The sequence below is a fragment of the Amborella trichopoda genome, chromosome 4 (assembly GCF_054954075.1).
Source record: "Amborella trichopoda isolate Santa Cruz 75 chromosome 4, AtrichopodaSantaCruz75HAP2 v2.0, whole genome shotgun sequence".
Lineage (NCBI taxonomy): Eukaryota > Viridiplantae > Streptophyta > Magnoliopsida > Amborellales > Amborellaceae > Amborella > Amborella trichopoda.
The window spans coordinates 59335155-59359306 of NC_142339.1; the positions used below are offsets into that span (position 1 = coordinate 59335155).

General features: G+C 34.3%; 1 protein-coding gene across 1 annotated transcript; it reads right to left on the reverse strand.

The window, feature by feature from the left end:
* Positions 1–16831: 16831 nt before the first annotated feature.
* LOC148782654 (uncharacterized) lies at positions 16832–18660 on the reverse strand. The gene is made up of 4 exons (XM_088864152.1): positions 18166–18660; positions 17946–18073; positions 17784–17859; positions 16832–17694 (listed from the first exon to the last, which is right to left on the reverse strand). Exons 3-4 carry the CDS (start codon positions 17851–17853, stop codon positions 16928–16930), a joined length of 837 nt encoding a protein of 278 aa, XP_088720278.1. The 5' UTR covers positions 17854–17859; positions 17946–18073; positions 18166–18660; the 3' UTR covers positions 16832–16927.
* Between the last annotated feature and the right edge of the window lie 5492 nt (positions 18661–24152).

Consider the following 24152-nt stretch of genomic DNA (forward strand, 5'->3'; position numbering starts at 1 on the left):
AGGGTTTTTAGCACGAGAGATCAACTCCTTTTATAGAGCGAGAGAGAGTGCGCCTCGCCCTTTTGGACCAACTTGCCATGTCATTCTGATAAATTGCTAAAATATCCCTAGCATTGCAGAGTTAAATGCAATCCTGGCCGTCGATTCCACATGGATGTGTGACCGCATCCTTTCATTTTTCCAATTGTTACCCCTGGGATCGTTAAATTGCGGATTTGTCCCTATCTCTATTTGGGGCATCAACCGTTCGTGATCACAAATTACCGCAGATATTGACCATTGGTGCAAGTGGACACACAATTCTGCGACCAATGTTACCGTTAAATGGGGAGAACCGACGATGGATTGATAAGTACACTTTCTTAATTCGATGTGCAGTTCAATTTGTTTATAGGAAAAAGTTTATATTGAGGTTGGCACCTTCAAACATATAATTAAGGTGTGCCTCTTTCGAAAAATATTATTTTGATGTCAAAAAACGTCTAATTGACATTGAGATACATAGATATGGAGAGAAATATATTTCAAATTTTAAAAATATAATATTTTGCATCATATTATCAGGGCCATCCATTTTCAAAACTTTTATGTGTTAATAGATCAGCTTGATTTTAGTTATTTTTTAGTTTAAATTTTTATAATTAGAGATAAAAATAAATTGTCACACCATCCTAATAATTTTTTATGCCGAATCTGCATCTCATGGAAAATGCTTAGGGGTGCAAGTTAATTTGATTGTTTAAGATTGCAACCTTATGTAAACCACACTATTATCTATATCTATATTATTTGTGTTTGTTTATTTTAAGGCTACGCAAGAGATGTGATTTAGTTCAAGTGGAAGGTTCCAAAAGGGCAAAAGGAATATCCAAAATGACATAGATGGAAATAGTAATAAAAATATGTGGGGTTTTATAATCTTATTGATGATATGCTCTTGATAGAGCAAAACGACAAAACAAGATTTGTGTAGCAAACTCCAAATAGTTAGAATAAAGCACTGATAATGATGATAGTATAAGGCCAATTTTTTTTGTATAATAACGTCACAATCATTTTCAACCATCAAATATAAAATCCGACAACTTAAAGGTTAAAACAAAGTTTGCTTTCTTATGAAATCTTTGAGAAATTTGGAGAATGAAAAAAAACAAGAACGTTGGGAGCATTGGTTCAGCATCCGGGCTATGAAAACTGAGGAAGAGAGATATAGACTATAGCTCGTGAAGTAAGAAATGTTTATACAAGGAGAGAGGTTATGGCTTGAGTTATAGATACATAGAGAATTGGGGTTACAGATGAAAGAGAGAGAGAAAACATGGCATGGAGTATAAGGAGAAAATGGGGCTCAAGCTAGTGATTTAATTAAGGAAAGAGGGTGAAGGGTGTAAAAATGAAATATGAGGAGGTTCCATATTTCCCTTTTTTTTTTGTCCCAAAAAGGGGACAAATACGGGCTCTGGTTTCCCAACAGCCAAACAAGGAAGAGTAACAATAACAAAGAAAACATGATGCTTTTTATCTTGGTTTTTTAGTTGTCAAGTAGGGTTAGAGTGTACCAAATGGTTTGAAAAATTATATTTTGCGCTTTGTGTCCCATCAATCACATCCCCCTCGGATTTCACATAATAGGGTTGATAATGATTATTATTTCCTCATATCAAAAACACATTGTTTTACATATTTATGTAGTATTTCTAGTACCACATTTAACCGCAGTTAGGGGGTGGATAGATATGATAAAAACAACAACAAATGGGACCTTATCCATGGGTAAAAGGTATGGTCATCGCCTTAGAATTTCAAGGGGTTTATTTGTATCTTTTTAGTTTTTAAACAAATCAAAATTTCCTAGTTTTGGGATATAACTATGGTATACCTTTGAAAAACTATGAGATTAATGGATCGAATGAATCGATAGGACTTGCAATATATTTTGTGAGCTAAATTTGAAAACTTGTTCTTAAAATTATTCTATCAGTATTCTCTATCTTTCAAATGTATAGATACTCCATCTCTCATTAAACTCTCCCTAAAATTCGGTTTGGATACTGCGCCTCTCTCCCTCTCTCTCAACCACGCCTCCCCCCTCACTATTGGCATTCCTTGCACTGCATACTATTGAATATACAATCTGACATTTATTTTTCTTCAATACTAAGATAAAGAGATAACACATGTCAATAATAGGAGCGGCCCTTGATTGAGACAAAGTCACCCAGAGATAGATAAATGGTTATGTGAAATTATGTCCCATACAAGAAACTGGTCATCGAACCACTTTCTTACGGACCACCGGTGATGTCGGCTTGCAAGTGCAATCCCTAAAAAAGTTTCAAAAAAATGTTACTGTATAAGAAGGGAAGGGATTTGGAAATTGTTTGAAGGAGATTGTCGATCTAACAAAAAAAAAAAAAACCCAAACAAGATTCAAACGTAAAAAAAAGATACAGGAAATAAAAAAGGAAAGATAATCTCAAGCAAGGCCCACATGCTCGGGATCATGAGTCAGTTGCCGATTCAGGATCAAGTTTGGTGCACCGATTTCTTTTGATTTTTTTAAGTCCATCGAGTGAGATCGACTAATATCATAGTAGAAATTTTGGTATTCAATGGTTTGGGTTTAAGTTCATCTAAAATTGGCCTCTAAGGGTGTACACACAAAATTCTCCTTAAGTGTGGCTTTCTCTCTCTTCAATCCAATTGCCTAGTAGAAACTACATATTTTCCTAAATTTCTAATGTGGGTACTAACCCCAAGTCGGTTCTTGAAAAATATTATTAAAAGTAAACTTATTTCTAAGGGATTGCATATTATAAGGCTATTTATTTTTTATACAAAGACGTCACAATCATTCTTGGCCTTTAGATCTAAAATTTGATGGATTGAAATGTGTCACAATATTCAAGAATTTTTATTTTAGACATTGTGCCTAGTCGATGTCATAACTCCAACCACTTGATTTTACATCTAATGACCACTTGATTTTACATCTAATGGTTAGTAATAGCTATGGTCTCCCAATACCAATAATGAATGTTCTTTTTGTATATATTTCCTATTTCCAAAAAGTGTAATAGTGTCTTCGCGGCTTTTAATCAATCCAACTAGGTTAATGACCACTCAATCCAACTAGTATTTGGGTTGGTGTTCAATCAAGTTCAATGACACTCTTAAAAGATTACGTGCATGAAACAACGATCGAATGTCACTGTTTGGTTATAGTGAGATATGGAGACACTTGATATTCATATAAGAGAATAAAATCGAGATATGGATCTAATATTTGTATGCTTGTCAATTTCAGGGGACTTGGTTGTTCCTTTATTTTTTAGAAATTTTATTTATTAAGTGTATATTTTGTTGGGGGGTTGAAATGAACTTTATTGTGTATCTTGAGTATACGTAATGCTTGTAGTTCCTTAGAATTGGCGTGATTGGCTTTGCTAGATTCTAGATCTCACGGTCATGTATTGATGGGAGGAGTTCTTAATTTGTTATTTATTAACTAGATAAGTAAAAATGAAAAGACGATAGAGTAGGACTTTATGTGAATCTTAGAGTTTATGATTTTGGTAAGAGAATTCAACAATGTAAGAAGTACAAGGATAAGTTAATATTGGCAAGTCCTTAATTTTATTTTTTTCTTATTGTGTTTTATTTATTTTAGTCATGTAATAAACCTTACACAAAAGATAATGATGTGGTGTTTGAATAAATTTAGAGAACAATATTCATGTAAAATTCTCTACACCTATAGAGAGGGATGTGTCTTATTTATAATTATTATGTACTCATCATTGATAGATTCAATCAAAGATGTGATTACAATACATATAAGAAATTTATCACAATATATCATGTTAATCCTTATCATGATCGAAACTTTTAGATCGTTATCATTATCTAGATATATCATGATTCAATCAAAGATGTGATTATCATCATTCTTATTACTCCCCCTCAAACTATTGTGAATGTCAAACATTGACAACTTGTTTGCTATCGAATGATGCTGTGAAGTAGGGAGACATTTTGTAAAAATACCAACAAGTTATTCTATAGTTGCAACATGATCAGGAGTAATATCCACTTTCAACATTTTCTCAAATAAAATGATAATCAAGTTGTTATACGTCATTTTTTATGTACTTGTATCCTGAGACGAATAAGGAGAGAGTCGGTAGTAACTCGGTCCTGCTGGTGCCCAAGACGCCGCAAGACTACAGGAATAATATAGCAATAAGTCTAAAACTGAATGACCTTTGAAGAAGTATCAAAATGACTTCAAATTACATGAGAGGGTATTTTTGGATACCCTAATGGCACCCACAAAACTTTGTGTCGTGTTTTGATGAGTGAGTTTTGATATGATCAGGATGAAACTTGGTTTTCAATTCTAGTTCCTATCATTTTCTTATAGCTATAGCCTCATTTTATAGGTCTCAAAACAGTATTAGACCACCACTTTTGGATTCGAAATGTCGAAAAACCTTAAAGCACCAAATTTCAGCTCAATCGGACCCTCCGAGACCATTTTGGGTCTAACATACCATAAAAATGTGGGTTTTACACGTGAACCAGTTTCCATTTATGGAAATTGTGTTTTCTTATTTCGAGATGATTTTCAAATGCTCATAACTCACTCGTTTTAAGTCCAATTAAGCTTGAATTCGAACATGAGCTAGATCTCGATGACTTGCTCGTTTTGACATATTGAACATATCATGGCGTTGTTGAAAACGAGAGAATTTCTAGAAAGAAGATAGGCTCAAAACATGAAAATTCAGATTTTATATAAAAAAATCCAATTCTTTGAGAGGATATAGCTCAAGATCCTAACTCAAGATCTCGATGTCAGATCATCGCAATTATGGGTCTGTTGCGACCGTGCTTCGAATAGCTATAATTTGATATAGTTTTTTTGTATGATCAGAGGTTGGATGACACGAATTTTGAGGCAAAAAAAGGTATACTTTTTCAGCCGTCAGAATCCCATTTTTCAGTGACGTCCCAAAATTTGAACGTGCTCAAACGAGACCAAAATAGATGAAATTGATCACAAAATGATCGTGATAGTATCTTCTTCAGTTTGTGATCAAAATGAAGGCTTGGAATGTCATAAAACGTGCCAGATTGGTGGTCGAAGAATAACAAGTTTATGGAACTTGGCCAGATTTTGGGCTCTTCCTTAAAAACCGTTTCAAGATGATCAACGGGTATCAAAACGTGTACGATAGTTCAAGCATGGATTATATGACATTTGATCACCCGAATTACCACTGTAAGCATCCGAAGAAGCTCCCGATGTCTAGCAATGGCGAGAGGCCCCTCATAGATGGATGGTTTTGTCATTTGTTGAAAAGTACTTTGGGGTATTTTGATTATTTGGTCCAAAAATGGGATTCATGTTTTAATTCATAAGATGCGTATTTTTTTGATAATTTTGGTTGTTTTTTAGTAGTCCGCTATTGTTTTGAGGTTGCTTTATATAAATAAATTACGTCATTTGTAACCTAAGTCTGGAAGCATAATAAAAAATTGGTTTTTGCCCTCTCAAGCCTTGTTTGTCCATAGCTTTTAACTTTAAGAGAGAAGAGAGAAAACTTTACCACTTTAGGTAATTACCCTTGAACCTCCCACTTCCAATTCCTAATTTCCAAACCCTCCACTTCCAATTCCCAATTTCGAAACCTCCCACTTCCAAACCTCTTACTTCCAATTCCCAACTTCCAAACCTCCCACTTCCAATTCCTAACTTCCAAACTGTCCACTTTCAATTCCCAATTTTCAAACCACTGGGTTATATAGTGTTTGAGTTGTGAGATATTTATATCTCATTTACTCGCTCACTCTCTTCTTATATTCTTCTTCCTTCTTTCTTAACTCTCTATTTTATTTTCTTGCATTCCATTTCTCTCTCTCATATCTTATAAACCTACTTCTCTCACACTCTATGTATCTTTCTGAACTCGGATAGCACTCACGAGGTTATTCAGAAGTAATTTCGCGATAGTCTAAAATTACAGATCTCACTCTTCAACTTCAGAAGTGATTTTTGGATAGTCTAGAACTACGAACCTCACTCTCTAGAATCCTCCAGAGTGCTCTTGACTTTGGTTTCAAAGTCTAGAAACCTTTACAATGTTCCCGGTTACCTCCTCAGAGAGGGGACGCTGAAAATATGTATGAGTTTTGAGAGGCCGTTTCTTTATTATATTCTCACTCCTTTCTCATAGCATCTCTTATTTCTATATTCATCTTCTTCTTAGTTAATCATTAGGGGGCATATACAGAAATGAGCTCGCGACAGTCTAAATTTACAGACCGCACTATCCCTTTGCATAAGTGAGCTCTCGATAGACTATAACTACGGACCACACTCTCCTGAATCCCTCGGGATGCCTATGGCCTCCAAGCCCAATATCTTTCTTAGCATTCTAGATCAATTTCCTCTGTTCTCTTATCTATTGCTTATTCTTCTCTATCCATTCTCAACTATCTAACCCTTAGACTAGACCCCCAATCTACCATATAACTACTAATAAGAGGATATCCCAAAAAGGTATACCCAAAAGGCAATTTTTAGTGTGCAAATCTGAGTGCTATGTAGTAAGCGAGGGAGCCGAATTCAAACCGCGCTGCAATGACAGCCAAAGTGCTTTCGAAATGATCTAAGAGGGCGAATGACCCATACGCGTTCCCCAAACCCAAAACCGCAAGGTAGGTGCTTGAGTCTTTATTTATCGATTAAAGTCCCTCTCTTTGTTGGTTCATATCTACACTACATACACACGCATACACACACACACGTGGGCCCCGTGGTTGTTCAAGAGAGGATTCCTCTGACCAGTCATCTATATTGGGTTGACTCGAGACAACGAGAAATCAGGCTCGACCACTTGTTCAATGTGCTTGGTCCGTGTATGAAGAACCGTATTAAAGGAAAGTTTAATTGCACATTGCTTATCACAACGTGCACTTTTATGTTTAATTCTTATACCCAAATCTGATAGAACGTGGCAGTATCAAGTGATTTCAGCAGCTGTAGTAAACATTGCTCAATGTTATGTTTCTGAACTTCAATGTGAAACGTTCATATGTTTTTTACTACAAGGAATTAGAGATCCTAACAAAAAAATATAAAATCCAGATATCAACCTTATTATATCGGAATCTCTAGCCCATTCTGCATCTAAATAGACGATAAAGTTAACTTGTCATCCACCAATGGGAAAGAAAATACCATCGCCCAGGGTACCCTCCACATATCGGATAATCCTTTTAGCTGCTATGAAGTGCATTCCATGAGGATCGTGCATAAATTGATATACTTGATTGATAGCATAGGTGATATTTGGTTGAGTGAATGTAAGGTATTATAGACTACTAACAAGATTTCTATATGTTTATGGATTTTGAATATGATCACCATCTCTAGCATATAATTTATTTGTTGTGACCATTGGCGTTGGTGATGGCTTACAGTTACTCGTTCCAATTTTTTTTCACAAATCCAATGCACACTTGTATTGTGTCAATTTTCTACCTTGTCTCGTGCGCTCAACTTCCATACCTAGTAAATACTTTAGATTTCCAAGGTTCTTCAAAGCAAATTGTGCTCCGAGCATTACCTTTAGGTGCTTTATTTCATCATCATCTTTTCATGTTACAGTGATATCATCAACATAGAGAATAACCATCACCAATTTTTGTCTTTTCCTTTTGATAAATAGGGAGCTGTCTACAACACTTTGAGAATAACCCCCTGTAAGAAGGAATTTGCAAAAGCTTTCAAACCAAGCTCATGGGGCTTGTTTGAGGCTATATGTTTCCTTCCTTAATCTACGCAAAAGATCATACCATTTGAAGTTTTTATACCCTAGTGGTAGCTCCATTTAGACTTCTTCATGGAGATCACCATGCAAAAATATATTTTTGACATCTAACTGATGTAATCTCCAACCACATATATTAGTTATCGCTAATGCTAGTTTGACAATTCCCAGTTTCACAATAGGACTAAAGTTTTATTCATTGTCCAACCCATATTTTTTATTATAATCTTTAACCACCAATATCGCTTTGTATTGTTTAATAGTGTCATTAGCCTTGCATTTGATTTTATAATCCCACTTACATCCATCAACATTCTTATGTTTTGGTTTAGGTACAAGATCCCAAGTGTGATTTTGATGAAGAGCAAGTAATTATGCATTCATGGCCTCAATCTACTTTGAGTTTTTTATAGCTTCTCTGTAGGTACTTGGCTCTGTATGTTTAGGTACTTGGATATGTATGTTTAGTGAGTTTTTTATAGCTTCACCATAGAATGTCCAATCTTCTATCGGAAATAACCTTTGCAGTTGAACATCTCTAGAGAACCGACGTGGTTGATTATTGTGGGTTTGTGTACTTGAAATACTTTCCATAGAGGCATTAACATTGCTACCGCCACTTGATACTTGGCTAATAGTTATATCTATCAGCACCACTTGGCTAATAGTTATATCTATCAGGGACTCTGAACTACTCAGCAACATTGAGTGAGATTATTGATATCTAGCCGATATTGTGTCCTTAATAGGAGATATAATGAAAGAAGGTAAAGGTAATAAGTCATCATAATGGCAAATTTTCTTTGCTTTCTTGTAGAAACGCCCCTCATCAAATGTCACATGATAAGAAACATGTATCTTTTCACTAGCAGGAGGCTATCATCGATATTCTTTATGCTCGTCATTGTACCTAATAAACATGCATTCGTCTGCCTTTGCAGAGAATTTTCACCTCAATGACTTATCAATATAAACATAACACATGTATCCAAAAGCACGCAAAATTGAATAATTGGTAACTTTTCCTGTGAGCATTTGATATGGGGACATGCTGTTTGGATTGGCAAATGTTGGTAATTGATTAAGAACAAACACAATTGTATGAAATGCCTCACTCCAAAATACATCGGTATCCAACTATGAAATATTAATGACAACCCTATTCACTAATGTATCTGTGTTTTCACTCTACCACACCATCATGAACGAGATGCAGATTTTGGATGCAAAGGCCTCGTAGAAGAAGCGAGCCTATTTAAATTCGAAGAGAAGAGAGAGAGAGAGAGAGAGACGTAGGTTTTTTTTTTTCTGTACAAAACCAATTTATCTTGTGGGGTTGGAAAAAATCTAGAGAAAGAGAAAAGAGGAATTTTACAGAGAGACTGAAATTTTTAGAGAGAATGTACTTTGAACTAAATATAGAGACTTCTGAAACCGTTGAGGAAATAAACTGATACCATGAATAAATTTAGAGAACAATATTGTGTAAAATTCTTCGCACCCATAGAGAGGGATGTGAGTTCTATTTATAATTGTTATGTACTCACCCTTAATTGACTCAATCAAAGATGTGAATACAACAAATGTGTACAGATAAGAAAGAGATTACAATATATCATGTTAGTCCTTATCATGATCGTATATTTTAGATCATTATCATTCTCTATAAATATCATTTTCTAGATCACTATCATCATTTTCAAGATCATTATCATCATTCTTATTGGTATCCACAATATCTATTAGGAAGAAGGTTCATTTTTTATAATATAGGAAGGTTATTTGTTAGGTAAAATGTAAAAGTTATCTTTGGAAATCAAAATTTCCTTTAAGAATGGACGAGATGTCTCAATGTAACAAGCATGTCTTTTGGTGAAAAATAAAATTTATTTTGTGTGTTGTCTCTTAATTTTCTCTTCAGGTGATTTTCACTGCATCAAATTAGTAGCAGACCATGGTTCGAGGATAGCTGGCAATTGCGACGGCAGGTTGTGGAGGTCTTAGTCGTAGGGATGTTGGTTTGATCCAATTACATGAGAAAATCGACTACTTGACAGTGAGAGTTACAACGGCAATTGTGCAAATAAAAACAATAACAACGTGCCTCAATGGGTCGTTTGGGACCTATCATTAGCAAAATTTGATTATAGATATCCTAGTTTTGGGACATGTTGGGTTGTTTAGATGTCTTTTGACTTCAAAACCGGTTTTTGCTAATCTTCAAAAGCACCCAAAAAGAGTATATGTGCTCATTCCAAAAAAAAACCTGAAATGAACATATATGAGAATTGAAAAAAATGAGTTATTGACGCCGCCTGTTGATAGAAAGTCTCCCGTTTTCATCTTCTTTCTCCACCCCCAATTTCTTCCCCATGCCATTGCACCACCACGTGCACCTTTCCTCAACTCTCGCTTACCTCGAAGCGAGAAGCTCAACCAACAAGAAAAATCATTCTGCATTAACAGACTTCTATTTTCCACTCCATTATTGCAGGGTTTTTGAAGGAAAAGACCTCCATCAAGAATCCTCATTCGTGTGACTTTTGAATAACGGTTAGTGGAAAACTTTCTGATTTTTGTTTTTGTGGTTTTATTTTTTAATTTACCATCTACTAGTTGGTTAGGAATTGTATTTTTTTGTACATGTTATTTTTTTCGTGTAAATCTAGAGCTCTTTATTAAGGGTTAGGCTTAGGAGTGGGCTCTAAGATTTTCGTTTGTATCTTTTTTATTTGTTAATTTATGATGCCGCCAAAAAGTAAATTCAAATCTCAAATTACAATTTTATTACTCTTAATCCTTTTTTGAGTTTATCTTTTAAATTGGGAGATGCTTAGGTATTGGTGGGCATTGAGTTTGTGCGTGAGTTGATCTTTATGGATTAGGTTAGTTAGTTCAGGAATGTAAATAGGATAAGGTTAAGTATGGTTAGTTTAGGAGTATAAATAGGATAAAGTTAAAACGTGGTGATTTATCTTTTCAACAATGGGTAAAACGTGGGTGGCACGTTAGTAAATTTAAGAGAGAGAAGACATGGATCAGAGAAAATAGGCTAAGGGAGATAAAATAGGAAAGTCAATTAATTTATATTCTTTTTTTTTTAGTCTATTTAAAGGGATATTTCCCTTTATTGTAAAAGTAGTGAATGAGTTAATAAAATTTGGCCTCTTAAAGAAATTATTCTGGGGTGGATTTCCTCTGAGACGTTGAGAGAGTGTATATTCTCTCAACCTTTTCTTTTTATTTTTTTGGTTTTATTTTCTCCCTGCATCAATTTATTTTTTAAGGATGATGATTGAGGGTGGAATGAGGTTTTTGGGATTGAATTATGTGGAGTTGTGGAAAATTTGTGTTAAGTTTGTTGCACTAGGGCAAATTTGTTGTAACTTCAGTAAAAAGGTTAATGGGTTTCAAGGTTTTGCTCTGGTTGGCCTGGTTCTGATCTCTGCCTTATGCACTTTGATTTTTGGAGGTCAAGAAGATACTATGTTTTTCACTCTAGAATTTTTTTTGATGGTGTACATTGTTCTTACTTTGGATTTGTTGTGATGATATTTCCTTGATGAATGATTTTAATTATGTACTCTACCTTAAATCCATGTTCATGATTTTTTTGAATTGGTCTGCATGGACTCCCAATATTGGATAAATGTTATTGAGTTGTCTCTTAAGAAATTTACTGGTTTTTACCTTTTTTATTTTTACTTTTTTATCTGAGTTCCTGGTTAAATTGTTTTATGACATTTTTAAATGGAGCGCATGCTTGTTATATTTGGGAGCTAAAATAAAACATTGAATTATTTGATTATGCATTTTTCTTCTTATAAATTAATGCAATGTTCTCCCTTATTCATATTGTTCTTTGCAATTATATCCTCTATCATGTTGCTGTGATTTCTTCACATATTATGATTCATGTTGTTGTGATTTCTTCACATATTGCTGTGATTTTTCAATAACGACATGTCTAAGTTTTCACTTGAAATCCTCTATCACCTTGTTGTGATTTCTTCAAATATTGGAGTCATTTATTCTCACTTGCAGTTCAAATGATTGAGCAAGATGATGAATTTCAATGTGACCTAGATGCATTGCGTTAATTAAACTTGTGACCTAAAAATTCAGTCAAATTACTCGGTATATCACTATGTATTTTCATTATCTTTCTACCATTCTCTCATTTGACAAGTAATCCAAGTTAATGATCTATCGTGCCTCGAATATATTCGATTTATGGCTTTATTAACATAGTATATGCCACTAAAATTTCAGCAAGTTGTGTGATAATTTTTTCTGCAGTTTTAGTCATTTGCATGGCCTACTATTTCCCAGTTGATTGAGCATGAAGCTCAATTTGTTGATAGATTTTAGCAGAAAAGTGGTGTAAAGCTTGCTGGTTTTGGTGTGGATTTACGACACATTTTCTGTGATGCATTGTGAATTTATTTTTTTCTTATAAAAAATAAACAGATTGGTAGGCATTGTAGAAGCAATGAATCTACATATCACATGTCCAAACCAGCAAGAATAATGTCTTAATACTTCATATGGTACTATGCATATCACACATCCAAACCATTGAAAGTGATTTTATTTTCATGTTAAAGGTACTTTTTTTGTCATCTTATCTGATGAATCTCATAGAAATTTTTACTTTAAAAACCCCACATGCTAGGACAACTAACCTTTACAAATTGCATGTACATAGGCTAATGAAACTAAAGGGAAGTGGTTCACCATTGTTCTACCTCCTATACAACTCATGGATCAAGTTTTCATAGAGGACATGGCATAGCGCTGTCTATGGAATAGTTTAATTTCATTACAATCATAAATCTAAAATAAGAACCTATGCGAAATTGTTTTGGACATCTTGGGGGTTTTGTATTTAACTTTTTCATTATCTACTGAAACTACGAGTGGTTTGGAAGAATAACAGAGACCATGTGAGATATGATTTGCAGGAGATTGCCTTCCCTTCTTCTTTGCCTGACTCTCCTCATATCAAAAAGAGGGAAATTGACAGAAAGGCTTCACTCTCTTAATGCCCCAAAAACAATTTCATGCCTAGATATTTTATCATTTCTTTTCTTTTCTAGAGAGAATAAAATTTGGGGATGGGTTTTGGCGTCTATAGCTTGGGTATGGATCGGGTTCTGATTCGGGTCCTGGGTCCAAAGTGTTATCTGGAGTACGGGTACAAGTATGCTAATTTTGGACTCATCAGGTCCGGGTCCGGGTCCAGGTACACATGATACATTTTGGGTTTGAGTCTGAGTCAAGCGAGACCGACTCATTGTCAGCCCTATTTCCAGAAACCAAACGACCCATAAATGACACGGAATCCATGGGGATGGGTCCAAATCTTAAGGGTTTTGATGAAAAATGGCGTGAATTAGCCCCAACACACAATCATGGTGTTTGTGCGTTGGAAGTTGATTTTGAGAACCCATTCTATGCATGTGCTCTGTATTGTGAGCTTCATTTTCGGGAGAATAGATTGTGGGATTTCAACATTGAAGGTGACCTTTCTAAATTTGATGTAGAACCAGTTGAAGGCCAAAAAACATAGGTCTGGATCTTCTATTGGAATCATAATTTATTGATATCATATGTGAACCCATTTTCTATTGAGCCTTTATATTTGATGAAAAATAAGATTGAAATGAAAGAAAGTTGACTTTGAGGCAACAAAGATATTTAAAATTCTCATAAATGGAGTGATAAGGAAGCAAGATTTCGACCCAAACCTAAAGGAGATCAAGCATATGGAGATTTTAGAGGAAAAAGAAATAAGGTGACGACGGACAAGAAACACATGGAGGTCGATGGTGAAAATGCATCGTATTTCACTAAGAAAAAGATTAACGATGAACATGTTTCCTATCGAATAGTTGTGTAACTATAGATGGAAAAGTTTGCATATTGTTTCAAGATTGCGACAAGGCCTTCAAATTGAATAAGATAATGGATTTAATGCATGATTCATCCTAGCTCGTTTCAAAACTTGAGGTGAGTTTTCCAAACCTGGGAAGAATAATACAGATCATGAAACGGTACTCAATATTTTTATTCTTCTCAATTTTATGGGATTTAATTCGTTCTTTAGTTTTTTTAGTATAAATTTTTGGAATTTTATTTATTAGGGTTACAGTTTTTTTTGGGGATTGAAAGGGACTTTATTGTATATCAGGGCATGCTTAATGATTGTGTTCCTTAGGATTGGCTTTGCTAAATTCTAGGATCTCATAGTCCTATTTTATTGGGAGGAGTTCCTAATTTATTTGTTATTAGAAAAAGGGCAAAGAGGATAGAGTAGGTCATCAAGTTAATCCTATAATTTAGAATTTGGATGAGAGAATTCAATAAGGTAGGAAGTAGAAGGATAAATCGATCTAAGAAGAGTGCCTTTTTTTTTTTTTTTATCGAGTTGTATTTTTTTTGAGTTTTGTAAGAAACCTTAAACAACAATAAAGACATGGATAGCACGTTATGTATTAGAAAGAAGTTTTTTTTATATAATTTAAGAAGGTTATTTTTAGGTAAGATGCAGAAATTATCTCAGGAAGTTACCTTTAAGGTTTTAGAATAGGAAGTTATCTTTAAGATTTTAGAAAGGAAACTTCCTTTCAAAAGAGATGGGACATCTCATTGCAACAAGCATGGCTTTAGTTGAATAAAGATAAATTATTGTAGAGAGACAGTTTGTGTGTGTTTTCTCTTAATTTTCTCCTCGGGTGATTTATGCTGCATCAAAAATCTAAGAATTAATGACATATATCATTCTCCTCATTCACAAAATATAGTGGGAAGTAAATGTAAGGTTGGATCCTTTACATAAATTAGCTAAAAATGAGACTATGTTGTACCATTTCACACCATTTATTTTGTGCTGCATGTTTTATTCTTATGGTTAGACCAAGCTGCTAAAGAAAAATGACATACTAGCAAAGATGCAATCTCTCACGCATACCTTATGATGGAGAATTTATCCCCATCGAAATGCCTTTCCAAGCAAGAGAAGAAATGAAGAGACTTTTATGATGTGAGAGAACTCAATGCTGGATTATTAATTTATTTATAGTGAAGTGATTGAATTGTATGCATGTAGCAGCATGACATAAAATTTTAAATGAGCTTGAGGATTATGAGCATGACATAAAATTTCAAATGAGCTTGAGGATTATCCTTACGTGGAAGTATATTGTCCATTCACTCCCCCCTTTCAAGATCCCAAAATACGGGATGTCCTAAACATAATAACCAACTCAAAAAATTAATAATAATAACAATTAAAAAAAAAAAATTTTAGAGTTAACAACCCCTCAAAATACAAAAGTTAAAGTTAGAAGGGGTTATGATAGGTGTATTTGTTAAAGTTAGAAAGGGTTGTGATAGGTGTATTTATCTAAAAGATCATTATTTTTTGTTTAAAACATTATTTTAATAGGTAACTTAACCATTAGGCAATAGTAAATTTGAAATTTTTATAAAAGTACAATAGCATGTTGGAAGTTAATGCTCTAAAATTTTATTTATATAGTAGCCTTGCCTTTTCGTAAAAATATCAACTTTACCCTTTATAGAGATAACAAAAGTACCTATTGTCTTATAGTGATATTTATAAAATTGTTCTTACTTAATAATGAAGATATCATAAAAAGTAACTTTTTTAAAAAATAGACTACAAAATTAATAAATCCACCATTCACAACTCTCTCTAACTTTAACCTTTGTAATTTGAAGGATTGTGAAATTTAGATCATTCCTTTAAATATATATACAAATATACACACATATAAGCATATGTACTCGATATGTATCAAACTAAACCTAGGATTTCTATCTAAAATCTCACCATATTTGTCAATCCAATTCAAATAGCGCATCGAATGCTACATCGAAATGGGTTTTAAGAGTTTATCAAAATGCTCATAAGATTAAATGACACATTGTTAAATTTTTGAAATTTTGAGTTGTTAAATTTTCAAAAAAAAGTGATGTCCTAAGATTGAAGAGAGATTTTTCATTGTTTAAGTTTTGGGGGGACAGATCCAAGTCTTTAGGAACTCAAATTCATGTTTTTCGCCTTGTCTAATACTCATTCAACGATTCTAAAGTGGATCCCAATATCTTAGATGTAAAATATGCTCTTAAGTACCTCTTCTGGCGCAAGGGCTAAGTGTACAATGTGAGTAAGCTATAAATGTTATTGGAAAAAGATATTTGATTGATGGTGTGGTGTGCTCAAGGGATTAAGTGTATAGTGTGTTCCAGAGGAAGGAAACATACGTTTGTAGTCTCAAACAACATTTTGGAAATGGCATTTCTGCATTAACTCAATAGGTGTCTAATTACGATCCGCATGCTCAGACAATTTCCCATTTGGACTAGGAGAAATTCAACAAAAAAAAGTTGTAGAAAATTGGGAGAATTAACAAATTCCAATGGTTTTTTTTTGGCATGGAATCGTCGCATCCCGATTTGGTCGCGATTTTTGAATCGGACTGATGATTTTTTTAATAACTTTTGAATAACCGATCTTGGTTGGTTTCCATAGTCACTGTTAAAGTTGTATGAAAACATTAAATCAATAGAGAACTGAGCTTAATAAATGGTCCTTGTATGAACTTTTGCCTAAGGGCCCAGCAGCCATTTTAGATTATAACCTACTCTTCAAATTGGTAAGTTTGGTGGGTACCAATGGTTTAAAAACCGGATCGGTGAACCGGATCGGGCTTTTCAAAAACCGATCCGGATCGGCGAATCGGCGATCCGGATCGGCGAATCGGCGGTCCGGATCGGAATCGGGTGAATCGGTCAGAATAAAGCTTCAAAAAAATCCGAAAAAATTATTAAAATTCATTATAAATATTGTTTTTTAGGAATTCAATAAAAAATGAGGGTACTCCATTAAGAATTTTCATGTTTTTGGATGAATATGCGAATATTGATATGTTCTTTCCCTGCATGAACCGCCATTCAACATTTAATTTACATCACACAAAAGGATAAACATAGAATTATCATGGAATAAGTATATCAACATACATGGACTACAATAAAGCCTAAAATTAATAACATACGATCTAAAAATAAAATGATAGACGACGTTGTTGTTCTTCTTGGTCACGCTGGTGCCATTGATTGAATTCGTTTGACAATTCATTGATTCGATCTAAAAACGAATCATCGATATTAGCGGGCGTCTGACTATTCCCAAATCCCTGAGTGTTAGTGTTTTGTTGTGTTCCCAGTCCAAAATCCCCGAAGCTTGTCCATCCTTCATGCTCACCTGCACTGTCGTGCTCATCCCTACACTGTTGCTGTTGGGACTCGATATGTGAATAATATGGCTGGGATAGGGTGGCCTCAGAATCATCATCTCTCTCATTTTCTCTTAGACCCCCTTCCCACTCTCCCTCATTAGGTGCAATATCATCGACATATTGTGGATACATTGGCTGGCTGCTTCCTCTTTCATGCCGCTCATCAGTTTCTTCAATATCTTCATCACCGATAGCCTCAAGGAACGCTCTCTTGTGCAACACTGGCTCCTCCTCTTCGACTACCCATCGGTCTGCTGTGTCTGTGACAAATATTGTGTCTAAGTCTATCGGCCCATAGTCTTCAAGCTTTCTTCTTATTTGTCGCTCTCTGAGGTTTAAATTATAATGAACGTAGACTAGTTTATGAAGCTTCTCAGAAGCGAGTCGATTCCTTCTAGTAGTGTGCAACCATTGGAACGTACTCCAGTTGCGCTCACAGCCAGTAGCAGAACATGTTTGGGAGAGCACCTTGATTGCTATCCTCTTTAGGTGAGGTGCATCAGTACCATATATCTCCCACCATTCAGCTGGATTAAAATGTAAAAAGCATTGTAAGGGCAAGAACAATTCATAAGATTAAATATATGAATAAACAAAATATTAGCGAGGGGATAACCTGGATCCATCATAGTTCGAGAATTTCTGGCAAGTCTAGTTCCGAAGGATCCTATAGCATCCCTATACATAGCAAGCTAAAACAAATATATTACGTTTTAGTGCATTATTCCTCACAAATATAACAACTCAATGAAGTTCTTACCCAAACATTAAATAATACCTCTTATATTGCTGCTACTTGGTTTCGATGGCTTCTCTCCAACCTTGCAATAATGTATCAGACCCCTTCCATAATCTTGTGGGATTGTTCAGGTGTCAAATAGAAAAATTTTGGGTTGAAGTAGTAACCTAAAAAATATATAGGTAGAAAAATGTCATTTACAATTTCATAAAAAAATGATTTAAACTGAAACATTGTAATGATATAAATATATATTTACCAGCATAATGAATTGGACGTCCGAATTTGGTGTTCCACCTCTTTTCTATAATCTCGATCACTTTGCTAGCAAAATTACACTTCTCCCCAATAGCTGATTTCGCCCTCTCAATACCTTCATAAAGGATACCCATGGTAGCTTTCTTATCAGCATCCACCATTCTTAACACCGTGACCAAAGGGGCAGTGGCCTCTACAACACTGGAACATCGAGACCAGAACAGCCTATTTGAGATTATGTTATCCACTTTTACACCGGTACTGGACTTCGAGAGGCGGTCATTTAACCACTCTTCACAAGTAAACAATCTCTTTAATGCACCTTCAGATTGTCGAATGGAGTCCACAGCTAAGTAATCGGTCGCAAAGCGGGTTATGGCAGGCATGATTATCTCTTTTTTCTTAAAGTGTTCTCTAAACAGAAATAATATTTTCGAGTGGTTGTATATAAATCTCGACACCAACCTTGCTTCATCTAGAGTCTCCTTCACAATTTTGATCTCACCGATTTCCTCTAACATAAGATCGATGTTGTGTGCAGCACACGGGGTCCATACTAGATGCTTCCTCTTATCCATCAACTTGCTGCCCGCAGAAACACATGCACGCGCATTGTCCGTAATAAACTGGACTACATGCTTATCCCCCACCTCCTCCACTATCTGATCATATAGTCGTACGTAGAAGTTTGCATCCTTCTTCGTCCCTGATACGTCTTTGCTAGACAAAAAAGCTGTACCTTTTGGGGAATAGGCCAAGAAGTTTAAAAACTCCTTTTTGCTAACTTTATTCAACTAACCATCACTCATGAGAGTAATTCCTGTCCTTGGCCAACTCTGTTTATATTCTTCAATCCACTTTTTAACTTCCTCTACCTCTTCGTCTAATATTGGCCCACTGAGCTCATATGCCGTCGGGGGTTTTACCCCGGGCCCGGCTCTCTGGATTGCACTAACCATAGGTGGAAAATATGGGCTATTGGCTGCATCAAAGGGAATCCCTTTATCGTAGAACCATTTACCAACATATCTCCCTAACATGTTTCTTGTACATTTAACCATGCCTTTTAAGGTCATCTGTTGTGACTTAGGCTTTGAGAGAAATGGGTCTTTACGACCATGACCTGCAATACTGGCACTCCTAGGTAACTTAGAAACAATTTCTTCAACAACTGATTCTTCTTGATACATATTGCCACCAACCTCTCCATACATATTTGAGCTGGGCCCGCCATACATGCTCGAGCTGGACCCGCCATGCATATCTGAACTAGGCCCACCATGCATATCGGAGCTAGGCCCACCATGCATGTCTGAGCTAGACCCACCAGGCATTCTAAACCCACATTCCCTCTGATATTGTTCATATAAACTCAATCTTGTGGCCATGTCTAGCTCATTATTATATTGCTCTTTTAGGTCATAATTATATTGCTCTTCTGTATCATTCCTGCTTGATGGTGTATATAAACTAGCTATCTCCTCATTCATCCTATGTTTGGCAATTTTTTTACCTTTGCTAGCATTAAGAATTGCCACCATCTGTTTTTTTACATTACTAGGGACACTAGTGCATGCAGAAACTTCTCCCTTAACCCCTGCCAAGTGTTGTTTGAACCTATGTACCCCACTACTTATCACTCTTTGACAGTAATTACAAATAATTTTGTCTTTCTTGTTGGGATCAAGTCTGACCCCATGTTGCCATGCAGGGTCTTCTGTAGATCTTAACATGATTCAACTGTTTTAAGATGTAAAAAGTTTAAATTAACCTGACAGTTTAAAAAGAAAAATAATCACAATATGTAGTGATAATATGTTGCGGTAGTTCATGTAGTCATATTCGTTGTTATTTGTTATTGCAAAATACCTTTTTTGACAATAATATTTCGTACATATCAATTACAAACATTTAGAATAATACAAAATGCAAGCTCCAAACATGGCTACAACTCAATTATCAAGAACATACATTTTTTGCATTAAAAAATTAATAATAAAAACAATTCTTCAAAGAGCCGGCTAACATCAGTCATTCCAACTTAAAAATCCATGAACAACAGATAAAAAAAATACAGTTTTGTATTGAAAATATAATAACATGCATTTTTTTGCATAAATAATCCATCAACATACAATTTTTTCAACAAAAACTTTAACAATAAAAATTTAAAATATGGTTTAATACCTCATGATAATTAAAGCCTTGTCACGATTTTCACATCTTTTCGGAAAATCATCAATTTTCAAAAAATTCGATCATGAAAAAAAAAAAAAAAAAATTACAGCAAACTCAAACAATAAAAATTAAAAATTAGGTTTAAATGTTTAATACATCATGATAATCAAAACTTTATCACGATTTTCACATCTTTTCGAAAAATCATCATTTTTCAAAAAATTCGATCATGGATAAAAAGAAATAAAAAAAAAAAAGTACAGCAAATTTTCAAAAAATTCGATCATGGATTAAAAAAAAAAATTAACAAATTTTCAAAAAGTTCGATCATGGATTAAAAAAAAAAATTCATAAATTTTCTAAAAATTCGATCATGGATTACAAAAAATTCGATCATGGATTACATAAAATTCGATCATGGATTACATAAAATTCGATCATGGATTACATAAAATTCGATCATGGATTACAAAAAAAAAAAAAAAACATAAAAAAACAAAAAATTCGATCGTGGATTACAAGAACAAAAAAAAACAATTCCATCATGGATTACAAAAAATTCAATCATGGGTTACAAAAAAAAAAAAAACACAAAAAATTCGATCATGGATTACAAGTAAAAAAAACAAACATTTTGATCATGGATTACAAAAAAGTTGATCATGGATTACAGAAAATTCTATCATGGATTACAAAAAATTCGATCATGGATTACATAAAATTCGATCATGGATTACATAAAATTCGATCATGGATTACAAAAAAGTCGATCATGGATTACAGAAAATTCTATCATGGATTACAAAAAATTCGTTCATGGATTACATAAAATTCGATCATGCATTACAAAAAAAAAAAACAAAAAAAACAAAAAATTCGATCGTGGATTACTAAAAAAGAAAAAAACAATTACATCATGGATAACAAAAAATTCAATCATAGATTACAAAAAACTCTATCATGGGTTACATAAAAAACAAAAAACAAAAAATTCGATCATGGATTACAAAAAAAAACAAACATTTCGATCATGGATTACAAAACATTCGATCATGGATTACAATAAATTCTATCATGGGTTACAAAAATAAAAAATAAAAAATAAAATTCGATCATGGATTACAAGAAAAAAAAACAAACATTTTGATCATGGATTACAAAAAATTCGATCATAGATTACAAAAAATTCTATCATGGGCTACAAAAAAAAAAAAAAAAAAAGAAAAAAAAAAAAAAGAAATTTGTTCTTCACAGAGTCGTTTTACTTAAGCGATTTTAACTAAAAAATTCACCTCCAAGTGAATAAATTACATCCAATTGACTATATTTTCTGATAAACAACAATATAAGGAATCAAAAACCTAAATTTTTAACACATTATTTCTAATATATCATGAAAACAAAATCAAAAGGCGGAAAAAAAAAAAAAAAAACAGCGGAATTTTTTTCCGCAGACATCTCACTGTTCATATCAAATTTCTTACTGTAATTGACCAGATTACGTAAAATTGAAAATTTTAAATCATACTAGACACAATAAAGATTAAAAACCCTAATTATTGAACTCATTTTGTTCAAAATATGCCATGAAATAAATCAAATGGCGGAAAAACAAAAAAACCCAAAGTTCTTACCTGTTTTTGTGAACCGAAGCCTTCAATCTCCAAAAAAGTCTGTTTTTCTCAACGATTATCACAAATTAGTAACAAAATCTTTTGATTCACAGCTTTAAGATCAATATGCCTACAAATTTTGAAAGATTCATGCCCTATTTGGCATGAAATTTCAGAAATGGCGGAAACCCTAAACCTCGAATTTTTCTTGATCCAAAAACAACCAATTTTTCCACCATTAAATCGTTAAAAAAGCTGAATAAAGCTGTTTACAGCCTGAAAAACAGATCACGTGCCGAAAAAAACAAAAAAAATGATCAAAAAATGACAAATTTGAAAAAAATCCGTGAAGAACACTGTGCAACCCGTGTTCTTCACGGACTCGCCGATTCCGCACAGTGAATCGGCGAGTCACTGTGCGGAATCGTCCGGTTCTCTCTAGAACCGGACGATTCCCGGTTTTTGAACCGATCCGGTCCCTTTTTCGTGAATTCCGAGTCGAACCGGGCGAGTCCGGTTCGACTCGGCAATTTTTTAAACGCTGGTGGGTACCTATGAGAGGCCTACATCCCATTGTCCAAAAAAGGTGCATCATCTGGTCCAAAAAGTGCACACGTAATTTGCCTTCTCAGATATGAGGTGTTGTTTATTGCCTATATCTATTTGGAGTTTGCATTGTGGTCATTATGAAAAGTAATAAGATAAAAATTTAAAAATTCCAGTTTTTATTGAATGTAATATGAGTTAGTAAAAAATTGCACATTTATTGTTGGCTATGAATCAGTATATTTTACTAATGGACTACATCCAAACATGACTTTAATTTCCACATCTCAGCTTATTTAGATCAGGTGTTTTTCCCGGTGCTTACAAATTTCTGACCGGAACAGACCAAGCCAGACAATTTTCGCTAAGCAAAAACCCCAGAATTGCTTGAGCCTCATGTTTTTCATAATCTTTAGAATCTTTTATCGCAAATTTCCATATTTGCTTAGAGACATGCTCAACACTGGTAAGCAAGAGCATACGTCCAACTTGGTAAACACTATTTTCTTCATCGCATGGCACAACCATAGAAAAAAAATTTGTTTATTTCATAATTTCATTGAAATTATGTTCTGTTTGGTATCTTTACAATATAATAGAAGCCATAATTAAAGAATGAATGGCATAGATGATACTCTCATCTTCCCAAAACAAACAAGGGGAGCTTTAATATGGAATTCTTATTTGATAATTTATGTAACAAAATAACATGGGATTTGTACACCTCTGGTAAATGAATTGCTTGATTTGATGGTTAAACATTAGTCCTTAATGAATTTATACAACTGGGCATTTGACATTTCATGTAAGCTTTTGTGCATGTTTTTCCCACTTTTTGCTGTTAAATTGGACATTTTCCACCGAAAATCCACAACTTGTTGTTTTTGATGGATTGATCTTTTGTTTTAAAGAAAAATGACCCCAGCTAAAACCTAACACAGATGTTCACGATAGGTTGTGTTCTCATTTTAGAGATGAAGGAGAATTTTGTTGGGCTCTGACTCTGACAAGCCTTCTTGAAGGAAGGAAAACTCATGGTTTCGAAATGCATGCCTGAATAACATATTCTTTACTTCCAATCCAACTTCTAGAATATAAGGTTTATGCTAGTTTCAGAAAATACAAATAAAATTTTCAACATATGAGAAGCATGTTGAAGCCTAATAAGCTTTATCCAGGAAATGGACCTAGACTCAACTCGGGCTCAAGGGGTAGACTTGATCAGGATCTCGGTATGGGTCCAAAAATTGAACTCAGCGAGTCGAGTCCACATCAAAATTTTAGAACCAAACACTATTCAGATCTAGGTCCAGGGCCGATAATATTTTTCGGGTCCCAATATATCAGATATATTTAAATATAATTAAATACACAAATATTTTAAGCTTTAGGTTGGGTCTGGGTCTGGGTTTGAGTCTAGGTCCCATATCATTTTTTCTTGTCCGGGTCCGGGTCCAGGTCCGACCAGTCCCGAACCCGACCGATGCCACCCCTACCTTATCCCCTCCTAGAGTTAGAAAGGTCATTCTTCCACTCATAGGTTTTAAAATGCTTTTCCATTTTCATAAGTAAGCATATAATGGCCTTTCGCACTCATCTCAAGATCGATTCCTACCGTGGAACTTGTGATTTCAATACTGAAAATATTGTC

Coding starts and splice junctions, on each gene's coding strand:
- LOC148782654 (XM_088864152.1), bottom strand. CDS start 17,853: ATGTATAGGGATGCTATAGGATCCTTCGGAACTAGACTTGCCAGAAAT. Junction 17,695..17,783: donor TCGAACTATGATGGATCCAG/GTTATCCCCTCG, acceptor ATTTTAATCCAG/CTGAATGGTGGGAGATATAT.